This window comes from Anguilla anguilla, chromosome 7 (genome assembly GCF_013347855.1).
Source record: "Anguilla anguilla isolate fAngAng1 chromosome 7, fAngAng1.pri, whole genome shotgun sequence".
NCBI classification, from domain to species: domain Eukaryota; kingdom Metazoa; phylum Chordata; class Actinopteri; order Anguilliformes; family Anguillidae; genus Anguilla; species Anguilla anguilla.
This window is the reverse complement of record NC_049207.1, coordinates 48,486,557-48,504,698: the sequence shown is the minus strand read 5'-3', so window position 1 is coordinate 48,504,698 and position 18,142 is coordinate 48,486,557. Positions and strand designations below refer to the sequence as shown.

The window sequence follows — 18,142 nt, the reverse complement described above, 5'->3', positions numbered from 1 at the left end:
GTTCTTTTATGGGAATTTCGCCCTATTCTTTCAAAAGAAAAAATGGCGCTGGATCTTTATTGACCCCTGTTGAGTCGGGGTCTTGCCTTTAACAGTCGTCCTGAGGATCGTCTCTTGTTTTCAGATGATGGAGGCTTCGTTATACGACAAAATCATGGACCAGCAGCGGCTGGAGCCCGAGTTCTTCAGAGTCGGCTTTTACGGGAAGAAGTTCCCCTTCTTTTTAAGGGTGAGAGATGGTCTGGTTGACGTATCCGTTTGTGTGCAGTTGCTGTCTTTCATTGGCTTAGATGAGCTCACCTTGGGTAAAAACCACAATGTTTTTCGTGCTAATGTTCAGTGAGCTGAAAATAAGATTGCAGTTTTAATTTATGCCTGCTACCCATGCTTTGTTGGGTGAATTAAGAGTGATTCTCACATTCTCTAGTCATTTTTCCGTAATAGTTTAGTATTTCTACAAACAATGAAAGAAGATATCTGCTGTAGAGTGAGCCATAGAGACAGAGAAAACAATATTTAAAAACAAATGGACTGAATATAATTCCCCAGCTATCTCAAACGGGGAGCAGATGTTTCAGAAGTAAGTGTGCACTGGGGACATTCTGTGATGTTTAGGAAGGGCGATTTTATTTTTTAGAACGGATACACAAGTTTCCCCTAGGTGGCAGTATAAACCACACAATTCCCAGATGAAACATTAAACTCAGCCATTAAAAGAGCAATATTTTCACTCAAACAAGATGGATCACGATAACATTAAAAAGAAAAAAAAGGCAACAATAAAGCACCTTCTGGCGCAGAGTTTGGTGTATTCATTTAATGCGGGGCCGTATATGTGGGCTGTATGTATCCAGGAGGCATCCCCAGAGAGCTGTAAACGTAGGTTAAATTTCCCCCCGAGGCCTAGCCGGTACTGCGTCCCGTGAACGAAGGACGTTTTCAGGCAGAACTCGCATCGGAGTCCGCTGAAGTGTTCCTCCCTCCTCTCCCCTCCTCTCCTCTCCTCCCCCTCTCCCTCCCTCCGTCCCTCCGTCCTTCCCTCCTTCCCTCCCGGGCAGAATAAGGAGTTTGTGTGCCGGGGGCACGACTACGAGCGTCTGGAGGCCTTCCAGCAGCGCATGCTGAACGAGTTCCCCCAGGCCATCGCCATGCAGCACGTCAACCAACCCGACGACACCATCTTCCAGGCCGACGCCCAGTGTATCCTCCCGCCCAATCGCAACGCTCTGTTTCCTTATGCTGCTCACACTCTCAGAAAGAGAGGTACAGTGGGGGTACATTTTTCTTCTTTTGGGAACAAATTTGCCAAATGTACCCTGACAGTACAATAATGTTCTATTTGGATGCTAATAAGTACCTTTAATAAGCAAAAAAGGTAGAAATGAATTATGTGCTGCTGGCCAGGGGTGTAAGTTCATGTACCTACTGGGTACCACTCCAGTCATGAGCATTTGTACTATTAAAGGCAATTTTTCATTACCTTTTTTTACGGGGCAAAGGGACATGCTTTAAGTGTAACGGTTAGGGAACTGGCCTTGTAACCTGGAGGTTGCAGGTTTGATTCCCAGATAGGACACTGCCGCTGTATGTTGGAGCCAGGTACTCAACCTGTACTGCTTCAGTGCAGCGGTATAAACTCCTATGCAAAAATACTATGTAGTAATATACAAAAATTATAATATAATTTGCTAGTATTTTGAGATAGCGATGTCCCTTAATATTTTGTCCAGGTAAACTTTCAGGGGTAAAGTTGTGCTGTGGGTGGGAGGGACACCTGTTCATATTCAGAGGCCGTTTGAGGACCAAGGTCATTAAGCCGATGCTGAATCGGCCGGGGCGAGGGCCTGGACTCTGCGCGATGTCCGCCTTTCTCCTGTGTGCAATTAGAGCAGACAGCGCTCGTCAAACCGCATTAGTGGGACTCATCCGCCTTATCCTCGTCAGTAATGAATCACTTCCCCCTGGAATGATTTTACGCTCAGCTCAAATCTGTGTGCGTGTGTGTGTGTGTGCGCGTGTGTGCGTATGTGCGAGTATATGTGTGTACGTCTGTGTGCATGTGTGAGAGAGAGAGCTATTCTCTTCATGGGGCCCTCAAACTGGCCCTCTAGTCTGTCTGTCCATCCCATGACATCACCATGGTTGAGTTGTGGCCGGTTTTTAGCCTTGACCGCGACCGCGCGTGCAGACCTCCAAATCTACGCGGTCACCCCTATCCCGGAGAGTCAGAGCGTCCTGCAGAGGGACGGGGTCCCCGACAACATCAAGAGCTTCTACAAGGTCAACCACATCTGGAGGTTCCGCTACGATCGGCCCTTCCACAAGGGCACCAAGGACAAGGAGAACGAGTTCAAGGTCAGGCATGTGTGCACACACGATCCTGTCTTACTGCTTATTCCTCTCTCAATCTCTCCCTCTGTTTTTCTCTATCTCTCTCTCCTTTTCTCTCTTCCTCCTCCCCACTGCCTCCTGCCTCCCCTCCCTCATCCTTTTTCCTTCTAACTCTCCCCCCCCTACCCCCCTTTCTCTCTCTGTCTCTGTCCCCCCATCATTTATTCCTGCTTGTCTCTATGGTCACACCACGTCCTTCTCAGGTGTGCTCAGTGATGCATTATTGAAAGCGACTTCGGTGAGCTTAATTAAACTCTGAAAGCCAGGAGCCAGTGCGATTTGAGGAGCTCATTTCTCAGTTGGAAGGGTGAAAAAAAGTGTGTCATCTCCTTTGAAGGCTTGAAGGCTTAGTTCTCCTAAGGTCCCTCCTGGATATGATATTTGATATTTGATATTTGAGCTGGCATTTTAAAAGCAAAAGGGGCAGTGCATGAGACTGAGTTTAAAGGGAAATAAATTCCTGTAGGTAAAACGATGACTTCAGAGGTCCTCATAGCATTTCATCTGATCTTTATCTTCGCTCTTTGCCGGTTCTACCATTGATGGAGATGTTCTGTCTGGACTGCATGTGCTATGGGAGATACTGTAGGGCCTGGAGTTTCGGGGTCTGTACTGCGGGACTATTCTTAGCCTGGAAGAGACATCACAGAGACAGACGCAAGTGTGTCAGGCCGGTGAGGAGGTTAGGTTGCCGCACACGCGTGTGTGGGGTTGCCACACGTCCGTAGGGTCGTATGGCACACGTGATGACCCGTGTTCTCTGTACCCGTGTGTTTCCACAGAGCCTCTGGGTGGAGCGAACCACGCTAACTCTGGTTCAGAGCCTGCCTGGCATCTCCCGCTGGTTTGAGGTGGAGAAGCGTGAATTGGTGAGTATATGGCCTGCCCTGCCAATACCTAGTGCAACTTAAGAGGTTGCAGGTTTAAATCCCAAGTGGTTGCATTTGTAATATGAACTGTTGTGTAAGTTTGTAGTTCTTAAATGATGGGTCAAAAATGATACAAGTAAAGAAACATTACTTGAATATGTACGTTAAGAAATGAAATGTATTTGATCTTTGAATTGAAGTGAATTGTGGGCTCGTAAATTTTGTGAACCCCAGTGCTCAGGTAAAGGAACTGGCCTTGCAAACCATGTGGGACACTGAAATGCACTGTGTGTACCCCTGAGTAAGGTCGTTAGCCTGAGTGAGAATATCCAGCCGTATAAATGGATCGCGTGTTAACAGTAACAGGGAGCTGCAAAAATCCCTCTAGCTAAGCCCATAAATAAATGATAAAGTAATGTCACACTGAGGCTACACTGACATATATGTACCTTGGGAGCCATAACTAAATTTTTAAATAACTTGTGTAATGACATCATTGATAGTGACATTCGAACGTCCTGCTTCATCGTCTCAGTGAGGCGGTATCGCGCAGAAGCAGCGATTTGAAACGTGACCGGGGTGCGCAGCTGCGTCTGCCCGGCCATTGCGGTGCTTCTGGGTCGGTTCCTGAAAAAAGGAGGCGGTTAGTTTCCGTTTCAGAGCCCCGTTCCCTCTGAAGCGGGGAGCTGAGGTGAGGTAGGACGAGCTGCAGCCGGGGAGAGACGGTCGGCGGCCGCTCGCGAGTTGGAATGGGATAATTGTCCCCTTGCGTTCCTGGGCTTCTTTCCATTTGGCGGGCGCTGTGCTAGTCGCAGCCAGCAGAGGGAGGTGTTGTGCAGAGGACGGGTGTGAGGACGTGTGGGTGCTCTCAAAGGCACACTTGTGAAGCCTGACTTTCTCAAAACAGCTATGGCAACGTACACACGTACATAAACACATGCACACTCTGTTCAATGTTTAAAAATGTGCATGCTATTTCTCAGAACAAAACAGTCCTGTGAAAAACGCTATAGAATTACCTGTGAAAAATAATAATAGAATTATCAAAGGACAAGCAGACAAGCACACATTTTCTCCTACATATGGTATGTCAACAGTGTCTATATCTGGTATGTCTATAGTGTCTGTAGTCTCCCAAGATTGAGATGAATCCCTTGGAGAACACTGTAGAGACACACTCTCAATCTCTCTCTCGTACACACACACACACACACACACACACACAATCTCTCTCTCTCAAACACTCTCAAACACACACACGCACTCACACACTCAATCTCTCTCCTCTCTTTCTCGAATGCTCTCTCTCCCTCTCTCACACACATACACACACACACACTGCAGTGTGTGAACAGCATATGCTCTGTTTTCCCAGATCGAGATGAGTCCCTTGGAGAACGCCATAGAAGTGATGGAAAATAAGAACCTGCAGCTGCGGTCGTTGATCTCTCAGTGTCAGACCCGCCAAATGAACAACATCAACCCCCTCACCATGTGCCTGAACGGAGTCATCGACGCCGCCGTCAACGGGGGGCTGACGCGCTACCAAGAGGTACCCCTCCTCGAAACCATCTCCATCCGCCAATCAGTCTCCGCCTCGAAACCAACACCAGCCACTAATCAGTCCCCGACACCAGCTGCCAATCAGCCATCCAGCCAACCTCTCAGCCTCCAAAGTCTTTTTTTTAAATAATTATTTAAAGCTTCATTTGACATCAGTTAGGTATCCCCACTATGTTAACAAAAAGCGATTTCCAAAACAAATGTTTCTTCAGTTAATCTGTTTTGCTCCGAATATTAACATTCCTCTGAAATAATCCTTTATTCTCACTTCAAGTTATTCTGGTTCTTAAACTAATTCAGTAGCTGTGCATACACGGAAATCATGAGCACATTCTGTGTGCATCAGTTAAATCCTAAGATTTACACAAATTGGTGACGCTGCCGCAACGCTTTAATTTCTTCAGCAAAATGCTCGTGTTGTTCAATGCCTCTGTAGACTGCGCAAAGCCATTTGCGAACAAGTACTGGAGATAAATGACAGAATTGCATTTAGGCAATCTTTCTGCCTCGTCTTCGTTGTGATAACACTGTGAGATATTAAGCACCGATTTTGCTGATATAGGTTTTTTTTTTTCTTTCTTGCTTTCGCGCGGTACAAATTGTCGTTGAATTTTTCATGCCGTCTCTATAGAGACAAACGGCAGGGGGGTGGGGGGGGGGGGTGGGTGGGGAGGGGCCGCCACCGGGAGAAATTTCCGACTCGTCTTTAGAGTTCCCTCCGTTATTATGCGGAACAATCGAGTTAAGCGTTCGCGTAACGTTGTTAACGTCATGTTCCATCAGCGCGCCGCGCATTTACGGCTTTGGCATTCAGACGAGTCCGCGCTCCTGCGCAGCTCCGGGACGTGCAGATCGCGGGGACTGACAGACAGACGTAAATATGTATAAGGGGGGAATCTAATGACGGCTCCCCTTTGTGCCGGTATGCTGTGAGTGACAGGGGCGCATTCAGACGTCCGTGTACCCTTTTATGGTTTTCGCCGTTAATCGTTTCGACGCGCGTTCGGGGCAGTTGTGGGAGCGGCCCGAAACGTGTAACGAGGAGAGGAAAGGCAGGTTTGCTAATCGTCAAAAAACAGATTGTATTTCTGAAAAGGTAAAAAATTGAAACAAGCTGACAGAATACACAAGGGGGCCAGTGAGCTGTATTACTGCAGAGAATAAAAGTCAGTCATTAGCCCTGCTTGCTTTAAAGCCTTGGTTTCTCTAGATGATCGGACCTGGGGGTGTCTTCCGCACTGGGGGCAGAGCACAGGTACCCCGCTCTGTGGGTGAGGGGGTGGGGGTGGGGCGGCTTTGTGTGGTGATCCAGGGCTCAGATGGGGGTTCATGGATCCTCTCTCCCCCCTGCAGGCCTTTTTTGTGAAGGACTACATAGTGAACCACCCGGAGGACGGAGAGAAAATCGGACGCCTAAGAGAGCTGATGTTTGAACAGGTGAGTGATGCAGGAGACCTTGGAGTGACCTCTGACCTTGTCCCTGCACTACATTACATCACAAACTGATGCTCTTATTCTTTTACATAATGTCCACTTCATTCTCAATTCATTCAAGTTAAGCATCTTGATCGGGGGAACAATGGCAGTGTCCTGCCTAGGAATCAAACCCGCAACCTTTAGGTTACTGTACATGGCCAGTATCCTAACCCTTACTCTGTTGCCTTAATGGTCAGTCACCTCTTCGAATGCCATTCTCCACATTTAATGCTGTGGCTCCTTTAAAGTGGAACTAGCATTAATATGGAATTAGCATAAACAATTTCCCCCTATTTAAGCCTGTCCACCGGTCCCTTGGCACTTCTACTGCTGGTGTACACCATTAATAATGCTACAGATATCCTATAGTGCGCTGAGCATTAATGTGCTACTGCTTTAATTAAATTCCCGACAGTGCGGTACTTGTTTTTGACAACGTATATAACTGCATCATTGTGTTTTTACACTGACGTTTTGTTTGGACTATGTCACAGTCAATTACTGCAACGCAATTCAGGGTGACACTCTGTGAATGTCCGTATTGATGTTCATGCTGTACGACCGTATTGAGCACGTTACGTAACACATCACTTTTATGTTATGAGAGCATCTAATGAAACGTTTTAATCTGGCAATAATGTAATAACGACCAAAGGCTTGCGCTGATTTTTTTAAAGTGATGTTGAAGTGAAGTGATTAAAGTAAAGTGAAGTGATTAAAAGTGTAAAAAAAAACTGAACTGTCTCACAGGCCCACATCTTAGAGTACGGGTTGACGGTGCACGAGAAATTCGTGCCGCAGGACATGAGGCCTCTGCACAAAAAGCTGGTGGATCAGTTTCACTTGATGAAGTCCAGTCTCGGAATACAGGTAATCCACTGTCTTCGCTTCGGATTCCATAAAACCTTCTTTTCTCTCTGACAGAATTATGCTTTGCATTTCAAAAGCTGCTTAGTTCCCGCAATGCCGGTGGGAAATGTAATGGAACAGATAATACAGGACGTACAGTTAACAGATTGCAGTTATATAGTCTGTCACACACACATTACATATAGTACATTGCACGCCTTCTAATGTGCTGCTATGAGTTCACGAAAATCCCATTTTTGCACATCACCATTTACCATTCGGTTGAGGCCTTTTAAAAAACAATTTGTTCCGTTTCGTAACCGAAGCTTTAACAGAAAATCGTGCTGAAAGTACATAAGAACGGTGATGAGAGAAGGCCATTCAGCCCCTGTTTTACATTTTAAATTCATCACTCAAAGTTAAGGACAATGTGCCATGACAGCTGAGATTGAATGGCCACCCCCTCAGTTCCAAAAAAAAAAGAACCCAGCGTTTCCCATGAAATCAGAAAATGTTATCAAAGCAGTTGCCGTGGAGTCATAAATCACACGGCTCCGTCTCTCGTTTCCCCCCCTTTTTCTCCCCTCCTCCGCTCGTTCCGATTGGCTGCCTTCCCGCTCCGCTCGCTGTGATTGGCCTCCTCCCCTCTCCGCTCGTTTCCGATTGGCAGGAGTTTCCGGCCTACGTGCGCGCCAGCCCCATCCACTTTACCAACGGCAGCCCGCGCACCTGCCGGAACTCTGTACCCAACATCATCAGTCCAGAGGGGGCCCGTGTGGTGGCCAGGCGCAGGTGAGAGTGTGTGTGTGTGTGTGTGTGTGTGAGTGTGTGTCAGCCCCCTGTCTTTCTGTCTGAGGAGAAAGTGTGTGTGTATGTGCCAACCCCCTGTCTCTCTGCCTGAGGACAGTGTGTGTGTGTGTGTGTGCCAGCCAGCCCATTGTCTTTCTGTCTGAGGACAGTGTGTGTGAGTGTGTGTGTGTCAGCCCCCTGTGTCTCTTTGCCTGAGGACTGTGTGCGTGTGTGTGTGTGTGTGTGTGTGTACACCCTCCGTTATTCCTGCTGACTTTGTTTAAGACTGTTTGCTCCTTACCCAGAATAACAGTGTTTCCCAGGCGGCTCTTAATGAGAGTCTTGATCATACTTAAGGCTTTACACATATTCCTGAGAAGCACTGGTCTGGGGGAAAAAGTTCATAATTAAAGAAAAAAAAAGCATGCTATCTTTTTTTTTCTTTCTCAAAACAATGTGGCTCCTTATCTTTTAAACAGCTCCATGCAACTCTTATGGAATGCCTGTTTAATATAACTGAAACATTCCATTTCAGCATTCAGGAGACGTTTCTATCCAGCGTGATTAAAATTCTTACATGCTCTTTTTTGTGAGGGATAGTAGCCACAGGGTGGGGCATTAAACCGGTCCTGTTGAATAAAGACCTTGTTAATGTTGACAGAGTGCGTCTCTGCTCTCCGTTCTGAAAGCCTGCTGTGATTTTTGTGTGTCCCCTCCCACCACCTCCCCGCCCAGCCCCCTCAGCTACCCGGCCGTCAACCGCTACTCCTCATCCTCGCTGTCCTCCCAGGCCTCTAACGAAGTGAGCAACATCACGGGCCAATCGGAGAGCTCGGACGAAGTCTTCAACATGCAGGTACACGGCACCCAAGTCGCAAGTGCTTTGGATTTAGTCTTTACATGCAGGTGTACCCTTTTCCACATGCAGGTAGACTACCCAACGGGCAGGTACTCGGTAGAGATATAGACCCAGTCTTTAAACCTGCAGGTACACCATAGAGCTCTAAGACAGATGTTTAGTGCACAAGTACACTGTACAACTTACGCAGTTTACATTATTTTACATGCAGTTTTATGTATACATCTTCACATGTACTGGAGCAATTCAGGTTGAGTGCCTTTGCTTTAGGGTACAATACAAATCTAAGATAAAAACAACCACAGTCTTGGACACAGGAAATAAAAAAGCACCCGAGTGGCGTTACCCTGGCGATAGGTGACGTCGCCAGGGTAACGCCACTCTTTCCCCTCGTGTTCCGTCCACAGCCAAGCCCATCTACCTCAAGCCTGAGCTCCAATCATTCGGCATCTCCCAATGTGACAAGCTCCGCCCCCTCCAGTGCCAGAGGTAAGGACGGTTACCGAGACGCGCCGCTTCTCCCCAGCCAACGTGCCTGTGCCGTAAGAGCTGTTCTAGAGGACTGCAACTGGGGACAAAAAGTACTAACACAAAGTTATACAAAGTTATACAAGTTAAACAAATTTAACAACAGCAGATTCAAAAGGGGAACTCTTATCTCCCATAATAAATGAAATAGCACTTTCTGGAACATGTTTGTTTGATGAAAAAGAGAAAAAAGTTGCTAAAGTTAAGATATAATAATTACTTACTTTCCAAAGCTTCGAGGCACTCTTGATGGAGGAAGGCAAATTAGTTAATAATTCATTTGCTGGGCATAACCACAGGTATATTAAAACAGGCAGCAAAACAAAAAAACACCCTTAAAAAAGGCTGAGCTGTGCTGGAAAGTGTCAGCATTTTTTGCTCGTTGTTCAGGTATTTCAGTGTATCTGTGGATATGCCTAATGAATAAAGGATTTCTGAAACTTCTAATTCTACTTCCTCTGTTGAGAGCTTCGGGTAGTGTGTCCAGTTTTTATATGTTAATTTAGCCTACTTTTTTCTTTTTTTGTCTAATGAAAAGCACTCTCAAAGAGATATCTCCAGTATCTGTTGCGCTAAATGTAGTACTTCAGTTCAGATGGGACATCAATTCTCTCCTTAGTGTGATGTGATGTCAGTCAAACACCGACATTCATATTTTCTGTGCTCCCATCATGAGACTACAGAAGACTTTCCAGGCTGAGTCCTGTCAGTATAACAAGGTGATAATTAGCTGAGGGTAAATTTCGCGCAGATATTTTTTTTACACAGTAAGTTGTCGATGTGTAGCACTCCTTGCCAGGTCATGTAGTAGAGGAAAGGGTCCTGTAAATGTCTAGTCTGGAGGTAAATGATGACAGTAGACAGCCTGAACACGCTGTTCTGATCACTGTGCGTTCTGATGTCCTTGTATAATGGAGGCGCCCCTGACAAACCCCGCACCAGATTGTTAGGCATTTAGCAGAATGGGGTCAAACTCGTTTAGGAATTGGCCCACGGTCCGGGCACCGAGAGGACTGGCGTTCGCCGCCGAAACGCCAGCCGTCCTGCGCACGTTCTCCCGTACCGGGCGGGACGAAGGCCAGACCAGATCCCCGCCCCCACCCTCCGCCACCAGACATGGCGGTTCGAGCGGCGCCGTGGCAGCAGGGCGTGGTCTCCCGCCACGGAGGCTCGTTACTCACCATCAGCCCGCTTAGCGAGGTGGCTAACACTCGCTGGATACAGCCGCGGCTAACGCAGCGCGCAGGCTGTTAGCGCTGTTCGCGCGCAGCCCCCAGGACCCTCGCGCTAAACCGCCACGTCCGCGCGTGTCATATCCCTTTATTAAATGAGCGCGCAGGGAGATCTAATAGTTAGCACCTTGCGCTAGCGTGTGGGTTTTCTCCATTAAGCGAGCGCGAAGGGGCCGCGGCTAAGTGGTCGTGTGTCGTACGCCTTTATTAGATGAGTGCGGAGGGGAGCTCTGATAGCTCGCCCCCCCCCTCGTGCTAGCGCGCCACGTGCGCGGGTACAGCTGTTAGCTCCCCGCGTTAGATCCGTAATGTTTCGTGGCGTTTTGTTGCGTTTAGTGTGTCAGCGTCGAATGTCTGCCCGGGGACAGCTGCTGGCTGGCCGAACTCCCGTGCGGCCTCATGTCGTTTGTCTCCACTAAGCGGTTGTTTGGGAGTGGGGGGGGGGGGGGGGGGGGGGTTGGTGGGGGGTTGGGGGGGCGGTGTTAGTTTGCAACCTGCCGCTGCTGTCATTGTTAAATCAGGCTGTGGGGTGTACGGGGACAGTTGACAGTTTGCTGTGTGCCCCCCCTCCACTCCATTCCCCTCCCCTCCCCTCCTGCAGGGTCACCCCTCCTGTCTGACAAACACAAGCATTCCAGAGAGAACTCCTGCCTTTCTCCACGGGACAGGCCTTGCAGTGCCATCTACCCGAATGCGCAGGACCCCACGCAGGTGAGAATGTACAGTGTACCATAACACCACACAGGCACTGTTAAGATTATGCATTTTAAATTCCATTTACTTAACTCAGGTGAGAATATAAGCCGCTGCTTCACACAGATAAGAATGCACACCTCAGCTCCTAAGATCCTATGCAGATGATATTATTTGTACCACAAGCGCAAAAGAACATCAGCGCCCTATCAGTCCACAAAAGGAGATAAGGCACTACATCTCCCAGAGACCCCTACATGGTGTAGAACAGGAGTCACACGATCCTCATACTTTCCCTTTTCAGAGGTCACTGCCACATCAGATAGGGGACACCTCATTGCCACGGAGTGACCCCAACCTCTCTACGCCTGACAAAGGTAAGAGAGCATCTAACAATGATCTCAAAACACTACCTGTCTTTTCAAACGTGAATCTGTTGAAGCAGGACTACTTAAAAGGCTATTTATAATACAGTGAATTTAAAATGGCCGAAGGCCATGTGTGTTTGAGGGATTGTTTTATTGTGAAGGGAGAGTCAGGTTTCATTATGAATCCCATAATGGTAGGAGCCCTCAATGAGCTGTCCACATTTGATTCCAACCAATCAAAAAGGACTTTCCCTCCAGCAGGACACAGTGATTGGTTTGAACCAATCAGTCATCGGTGATAGCTTTAGGTAGCTCCGCCCATTTTTGGTTCAGTGCCATTTAATGGCTGTCAGACACAAAGTTTGTCTTCTTGAGTTATCCGTGCAGGCTTTCCTGGCATCGGGAGAGCACTGGCAGAAAATCTGTCCATCTAAATTCCAGTCTGAGCGCAAGAGAACAAAAGGCAGAAACGGTGTCCTCGCTGCACCCAAGTCATCACGCATAATTATTGGCTTTTAAAATGACACTTTTATCTTCTGAGTATCTGCACATAACCCACGCCTTGAATAATTTCAGCGAGGATGTTAAATGCATGACTGAGACGGAGCGGCGACCCAGCCCGCGCGCTCCGTCCAATGAAATCATCTCTCGGGTCAGGTGGCGCGGTTTAAATATAGCCGGCCTCGCTGCCAGGAACTTGAGTGGCGTGGCTGTTGACAGCTGCCGCGGTTGTCTGGGAAACGCTAGGTGGCCCACTTTAATTTTCATCTCTGCGCTTTGAAAGGCTGGGAGGAATGATTAATGAGTAGGCAGCCCGTGCAGCCTGGCATTATTTTCACTCAAATAAAAAATAAAGAGGAATTGTGATTTGGCCACGCGATGTTTTAAGTGGGTGTGTGCACCATTCCAAGAGACACCCAGTGCCCAAAGTGTGTGCTGTTTTCTTGATTATGTTTGTACTTTTTTTTTTTTTTTTGAGTAAGGCTCTTCCAGGCGAAAATCCAAATCACGAAATTGATAAATGTTCGCGCTTTTTTGAAGTCGTTTCAAGAATATTCAGCACAATCAGCTGTTTTTTTTCCACCCCAATTTTTTTAGGGAGGCGTTTGAAACTGCCTTGTATGCCATTAAAAAGAACAAAATGCATTTGATTACTTTCCCTTTTTTTTTCTTTCCCAGAACTCCCACGTAAAAGGTTGAGGGGTTCGTTTCTAAAATGAAACTCACGTTTTGGAGTGCAGATTTTCCTGACTCATATTCTGTTATCGTCCAAATTGGGAGCAGCGTATGAATATGGATGCTTGAGCGAACTCGGGAGAACGCTTGGTATTATTCCTCAGCTCAGCTAGTCATTTTACAGGCCATTAGAATATAAATTAGGATTTGCCGAACAGGTTTTTAATCACGGCTGCGACTTCATTCTTCAGGTTAAGCTGAAATTAACACATTTTGGGGAAGGTGCGCGTTTCGGGTTATTCGGGTCTAGTTTTTGTTTTCATTTATTTCATTGGGGATGAACTGAAAACACTGGATCAGCAAATTAAAATACGAAAATGTGTATTATTATGTGTTTGTTTAACCTGTATGGTTTTTTAATTGCAGTGTGTGTAAATGGGGAGTGGCGGTATTATCTGTTTAAATGCCTAGGATCACAACAGGTTGTGCCAATTTGCAATGAAAATGTGTGAGATTTTGCTAACGTATCATTGTATTTTATTGTTTGTGAATATATTGTAGTGTTTTCACATGAGACATTGTAGCTTTAAAGCTGTTTTTGATTGGCTGTAATTGACCAAATTCTTGACCAAATAATTGACCTGATATATCTTTTGTATATTGAAGTAGTGAACCCCAACCCGAGTAGCTGGAGTCTAGACAGTGCTAAGGAAGCTAACACACAAATATCAGACACTGTTGGAAAGTTGGTATCGCCCCCTGTCCCTCCTAGGCCACCGTACCCAGGTAAACATGATTTTAAAGACGCAGTAAAACATTTCCTATGTCTCAAAGCTGGCTCTAACATTTTCCACGCCTTTTTTTGACCTAAAACTCCATTGTGGCTTAAAGCACCGGCTTCCCGTCTGCTTCCTTGTCCTCTACAGCTTTTCATCCTTCGCCCCCCCCCCCCCCCCCCCCAACCCGCCCCATCCTCAAACCTTCATCAGAATCAGAGTCTGATCTGCTTCTTTCTGGTGGTGCTAAGCATTCTGTGCAACTGTTAAGCTGTTTCCATCCATGAACCTGCACATAATGAACACTGTTATCTGTTTGCTGACTGCAATCAACTGTAAGGAAAAAAGATGCATCTAAGCATACATTGTTATCCAGAGCGATTTACCATTTTACCTAGTATCTATTTTTACAGCTGGATAAAAATTGAAGCGATTCAAGTTAAGTGCTATGCTCAAGGTGCAAAAGCAATGCCCCACCTGGGAATTGAACCTGCAACCTCTGGGTTATAAGCCTCGTTTCTTACCATTATATAACCTGCTGCCCGATTTGACACATTTATCTTTCCCACCACTGTACTGCTGTCCTTCCGAGATAGAAAAGGGATCGCTGAGCTCTTTTGCAATTATTATTAATGGTGTGTGTGTGTGTGTGTATGTATGTGTGTCTGTGTGTGCGCGCGTGTGTGTGTGTTGACAATACTATTTCACTGTACGTGTAGCGTAATCAGATTATAGCCGACAGCAGGAAAACAAAATGGGAGGCAGGATTCCTGCTGTTCTCTCACCCAAATTCTGGCCATCCTCCGTGAGATCAGCCTTCCCGGCTCTGGAGAAGCGTCCCGTTTTAATCTGGACCGAGTCCGGCTTCCCCCTCGGATCTCTCTGTCCTCGCTGTCGGAGCGGGACGGGGGCCGCGCTTTTTAAATTCCGAAACAGATGGGCCGTTTCGGAGTCCGTTTCCCCTCCCCGCGAGCCGCGCGGCTCCACGCCGTTAGCTGCGCGTGCCGCGCGCGGGTGGGTCCGGCCGCGGGGGCTGAGTTAGCGGCTAGCGGCTTCGGCGCTTTCTGTCCATAGCTCACGTTTCTGCACGCTTCACTCCTGTAGCTGGTCAGCATGTGCACATCTCACATCCGGCCTTTCGGGGGCGTAACGTGCTGTTTTTATTTTTTACCTTTAACAGGATCGCCGGCCAGGAACTTGAGGTCCCTGTCCCCCGTGCAGACGACCAGGTCTCCCCAAAAGGTTTGTGGCCCCCCCCCAATGCATCTCTATGGTCTGGTTTTCAGTCAGAAATTTCCCATTCCCACTTTACAAATAGATTTAAGTGAAACACGGGTGTAACACTTCACAAAAACAGGCCGGTGATTTATATTATTTTTTGGTGAAGAAAATAATATATTTGAATCAAAGCTAATAAGGGAAAATTCTGAATGAGTCCAGATTTCTTATGAAAACATCCTTTCCTCTTCTCTCCTTTCTTTTCTTTCTCTTCCCTTCTCTCCTTCACTCCTCTTCTTTTGCCTATCTCCTCCTCCTCTCCCCCTATTCACCTCTCCCTTCATCGTCTCTCCTTTCTAATCTCTTCTGTTCCCCTTTACTACTTCTTCTCTCCTTTCCTCAACTCTCTTCTCCCCTCCTCCTGTCCTCGCCCCCGCTCTCCTGATGATGCTGGCAGCATTATGCAGCATTAGCAGACACAGAGAGTACTGTAACCACAGTAAACCACAGTAAAATTAGGCCTGCAGGGATGAAGCAGAGGACACCGAGGCCCTCTGGGAGGCAGTCTGGGCAGATGTGACGGAGCTCGGCTCCAGTTCCGGCTGCGGTGCAGTTCGGTTCCGCGTGTCCCAGGCTCGTCCGTCTGGGCGGCAGCCCCAGGCCAGTCCTTCTACCCCAGCTGCCCCCCTGCCATCTGGAGGCCGGTCCCGAAAAGTGAAGGGCTTCATGTGACAGGCAGCACACAACACCACGTCCTGACACGGTGTACACAGGGAGCTCTCACACTGTGGCCAGTGTCTGCGTATGGATATCAGAGATATCTGAGTCCTTTCATTCCTCAGATGCAGATGTGGATATCCATGTGGATATCTGGTGTACATTGGCTGTGCTTTTAACCTTTTAGATGCTAGTTTATGCAGACCCTACAGAAGACTGACAATTAAAAAAAAGAAACAGTGCTGTATATTTTCAGCAAGTTTTCAGAACAAAAATTATGCTTATGTATGATAGGAAGTATGTTTTGTTGAAAGTTGTCAGTCATCTTATTTTGACTTTACGTGATCCTTAGCATTTAAGCATTACAAAAATGCATTCTACACATCTGATTAAGAATTGTGTCAATTTGCTCAGTCCCGGTTCTCGTAGATACCCAGGTTATTGACACTTTGGTGTAGCTTTGCCATCATGGCCTTTTACATCACTTTGGGCCAAGAAAAATCTGTCAAATTCCAGCAGACAGTAATCATCTCAGAAATTCCTTTCTGTGAACTCAGCATTTCCACAAATGCAGAAAAGTGGGGGTGCTCCCCTGCCAAGCACCCCAGTAATGTGCCACCTGGGGTACGTGAGGGGTGCATGGGTAATGGGAGGCCCCACTAATGAAAGCAGGTTTTCTTGTGAGCAACAGATGGGAAACACACTGGGTTAGCATATCTGGTGATTTTCTTTTGTTATTAATTAATTTTGATTATTTATTTATTTTTTGCATGGAACCTGTAATCTGCATGATCAGCGTCCCCGGCTCTGGTGTCAGGCCGCATTGAATCCGGGTCTAATCGCCGTTATTGGTATTCTCTTATTCCGTTGTCTAGCTGGGCACATTGATTTCTGACATGGGACGTCGCCCATCTGATAATGTGACCAATTAGACATCCGTCCCACCCCCTGTTCTGGCAGAGTGCCGTGCTAGTGCACCATTACGAGCCTGAGCCGATTGATTTGGCAGAGCGTAATCAGTAATCCCATAAACCGACTGGAGGAAATGAGTAGCGTAACCTGGAACGACTGTTACGTACGCCTGTCTGCGCAGAAAAAACACATGCTCGAATTTGATTGGACGAAACAGGTGTCGCAACGTCCGCGCTCGAGCGTTTTCTCCGAAAAGGTCGTCGTTCCCTCGTATGACGTGACTGTGCCTAAGAGCGTACTGTATACTCATACTTGCTTCTGAGATTCGGAACGCTCGTGAAATTACATTAGCAGTTTCGGCAATGTAAGCAGGAAGCAACTGTGTAAATTTAGGCAGCTAATATCAACACAAAATAATTAGCAATAATTCATAATAAAGCAATTAAATTAACACGGCAATTACAATGGATCATTATGAAAATGTTCAGTGCCTAACATGAATGCTTTCTGAGCTAATCTGGATAAGCCATAAACAAGGCATACGGAGTAATTACAGCATGCTAATGTTAACAGCATAGGCTATTTTGTTAATCGGACTAACCCTGAATAGTCCGCTTAATGTTGTCAAAGCTACATAACTATGATTGAAGTAATATTGCCATGGATTGCTGAGCATATGCATGAACAGCATATTTCACACAGACTTTGGTCTGGCACTCTTTAATATATTTAAAATGCTTAGATAAAATTAAATTAAAAATAAGTCATAAAATTCAAAACGTCTCTGTTTATGCTTGGCCATTTTCAGTGGAAGATGTTACTTGCCAAATTTTGCAATCATACAGAAGAATTTTGTTCTTGCTTTCGTTGAAAAATAGGTGTTTCCTTAAAAAATGTTTCAGCAATGTGCAATAATTTTAACAGCGTGTAAATGGTTCAAGTATTTTCATTAACTATTTGACCCAGGTCAGTTTTTGCAGTGTGACATGTGTAATGGTTTCACCCCTCCTCAGTCTATTCAATTAACCCAATCTGGTCTCAGAAATGGTGACATCGTTCCGTTAATGGAAACGCATGTAAAAATACCCGGAACGCTGCCCCCTGGGATAGTTCCGTGGACTCATTGTTCCGCTGTAATGTTGTGAGAGGCTGTAGGACGGGCTGCCCTTGCTCGGTGGCACGTCCCCTTTCTGTTATACGCACCGATCCTTTTTATTTAGCATCCAGAACTCACGCCGCTTTCTGAACCCTTCCCTCGCCATCTCAGAGGTACTGTAACGCTGTTGACAGTCGCAGTGATTCACTGCCAGGACGAGATTTTCGACACAATCTCACACCCCACTGCTCGTGCTACCCAAAGAAAATATGCTTCCTCCCCTGCTTCAAGGGTAGCAGGTTGTATTTTTGGGTACACAGCCTGATTTATACTTCGTTGCACGACTCTGTCAACAAGCGACGTGCGACAAAAATTTTAAATTAAAATAAAAGTTTTGCATTAATACTTTTGCGAAGGCTGTGGCGAGGGTGGTTGTCTCTAACGAGTTGCCGAACTGCTGATGTTTACATCTGTGAAAACATGGCGGTGCCCAGTGAAATTACTGAGAAACAGGGGAGGAATACATTTGATATGTACTTTTGTTTAAAATAATGACGTGAACAGAAAAAAGAAGGTGGTCTGTCACTCAGGTAAACCAAAAATAATAGTGAGAAAAAATGTATCCGTGAC

At 46.6% G+C, this 18,142-nt stretch overlaps 1 protein-coding gene across 2 annotated transcripts in view; it reads left to right on the top strand.

The window, feature by feature from the left end:
• LOC118232046 (dedicator of cytokinesis protein 4-like) overlaps nucleotides 1-18,142 on the top strand; it is a 107,382-nt gene that overhangs the window by 84,941 nt on the left and 4,299 nt on the right. For both annotated transcript variants that reach the window (XM_035426585.1, XM_035426586.1), the window contains 14 exons: nucleotides 125-229; nucleotides 1,059-1,200; nucleotides 2,189-2,355; nucleotides 3,174-3,260; nucleotides 4,636-4,812; nucleotides 6,177-6,260; nucleotides 7,050-7,169; nucleotides 7,819-7,940; nucleotides 8,673-8,793; nucleotides 9,204-9,285; nucleotides 11,158-11,267; nucleotides 11,554-11,626; nucleotides 13,460-13,579; nucleotides 14,750-14,811. In XM_035426585.1, the coding sequence (XP_035282476.1) occupies nucleotides 125-229; nucleotides 1,059-1,200; nucleotides 2,189-2,355; nucleotides 3,174-3,260; nucleotides 4,636-4,812; nucleotides 6,177-6,260; nucleotides 7,050-7,169; nucleotides 7,819-7,940; nucleotides 8,673-8,793; nucleotides 9,204-9,285; nucleotides 11,158-11,267; nucleotides 11,554-11,626; nucleotides 13,460-13,579; nucleotides 14,750-14,811 (1,572 nt within the window). The remainder of the gene's footprint in view (nucleotides 1-124; nucleotides 230-1,058; nucleotides 1,201-2,188; nucleotides 2,356-3,173; nucleotides 3,261-4,635; nucleotides 4,813-6,176; nucleotides 6,261-7,049; nucleotides 7,170-7,818; nucleotides 7,941-8,672; nucleotides 8,794-9,203; nucleotides 9,286-11,157; nucleotides 11,268-11,553; nucleotides 11,627-13,459; nucleotides 13,580-14,749; nucleotides 14,812-18,142) is intronic.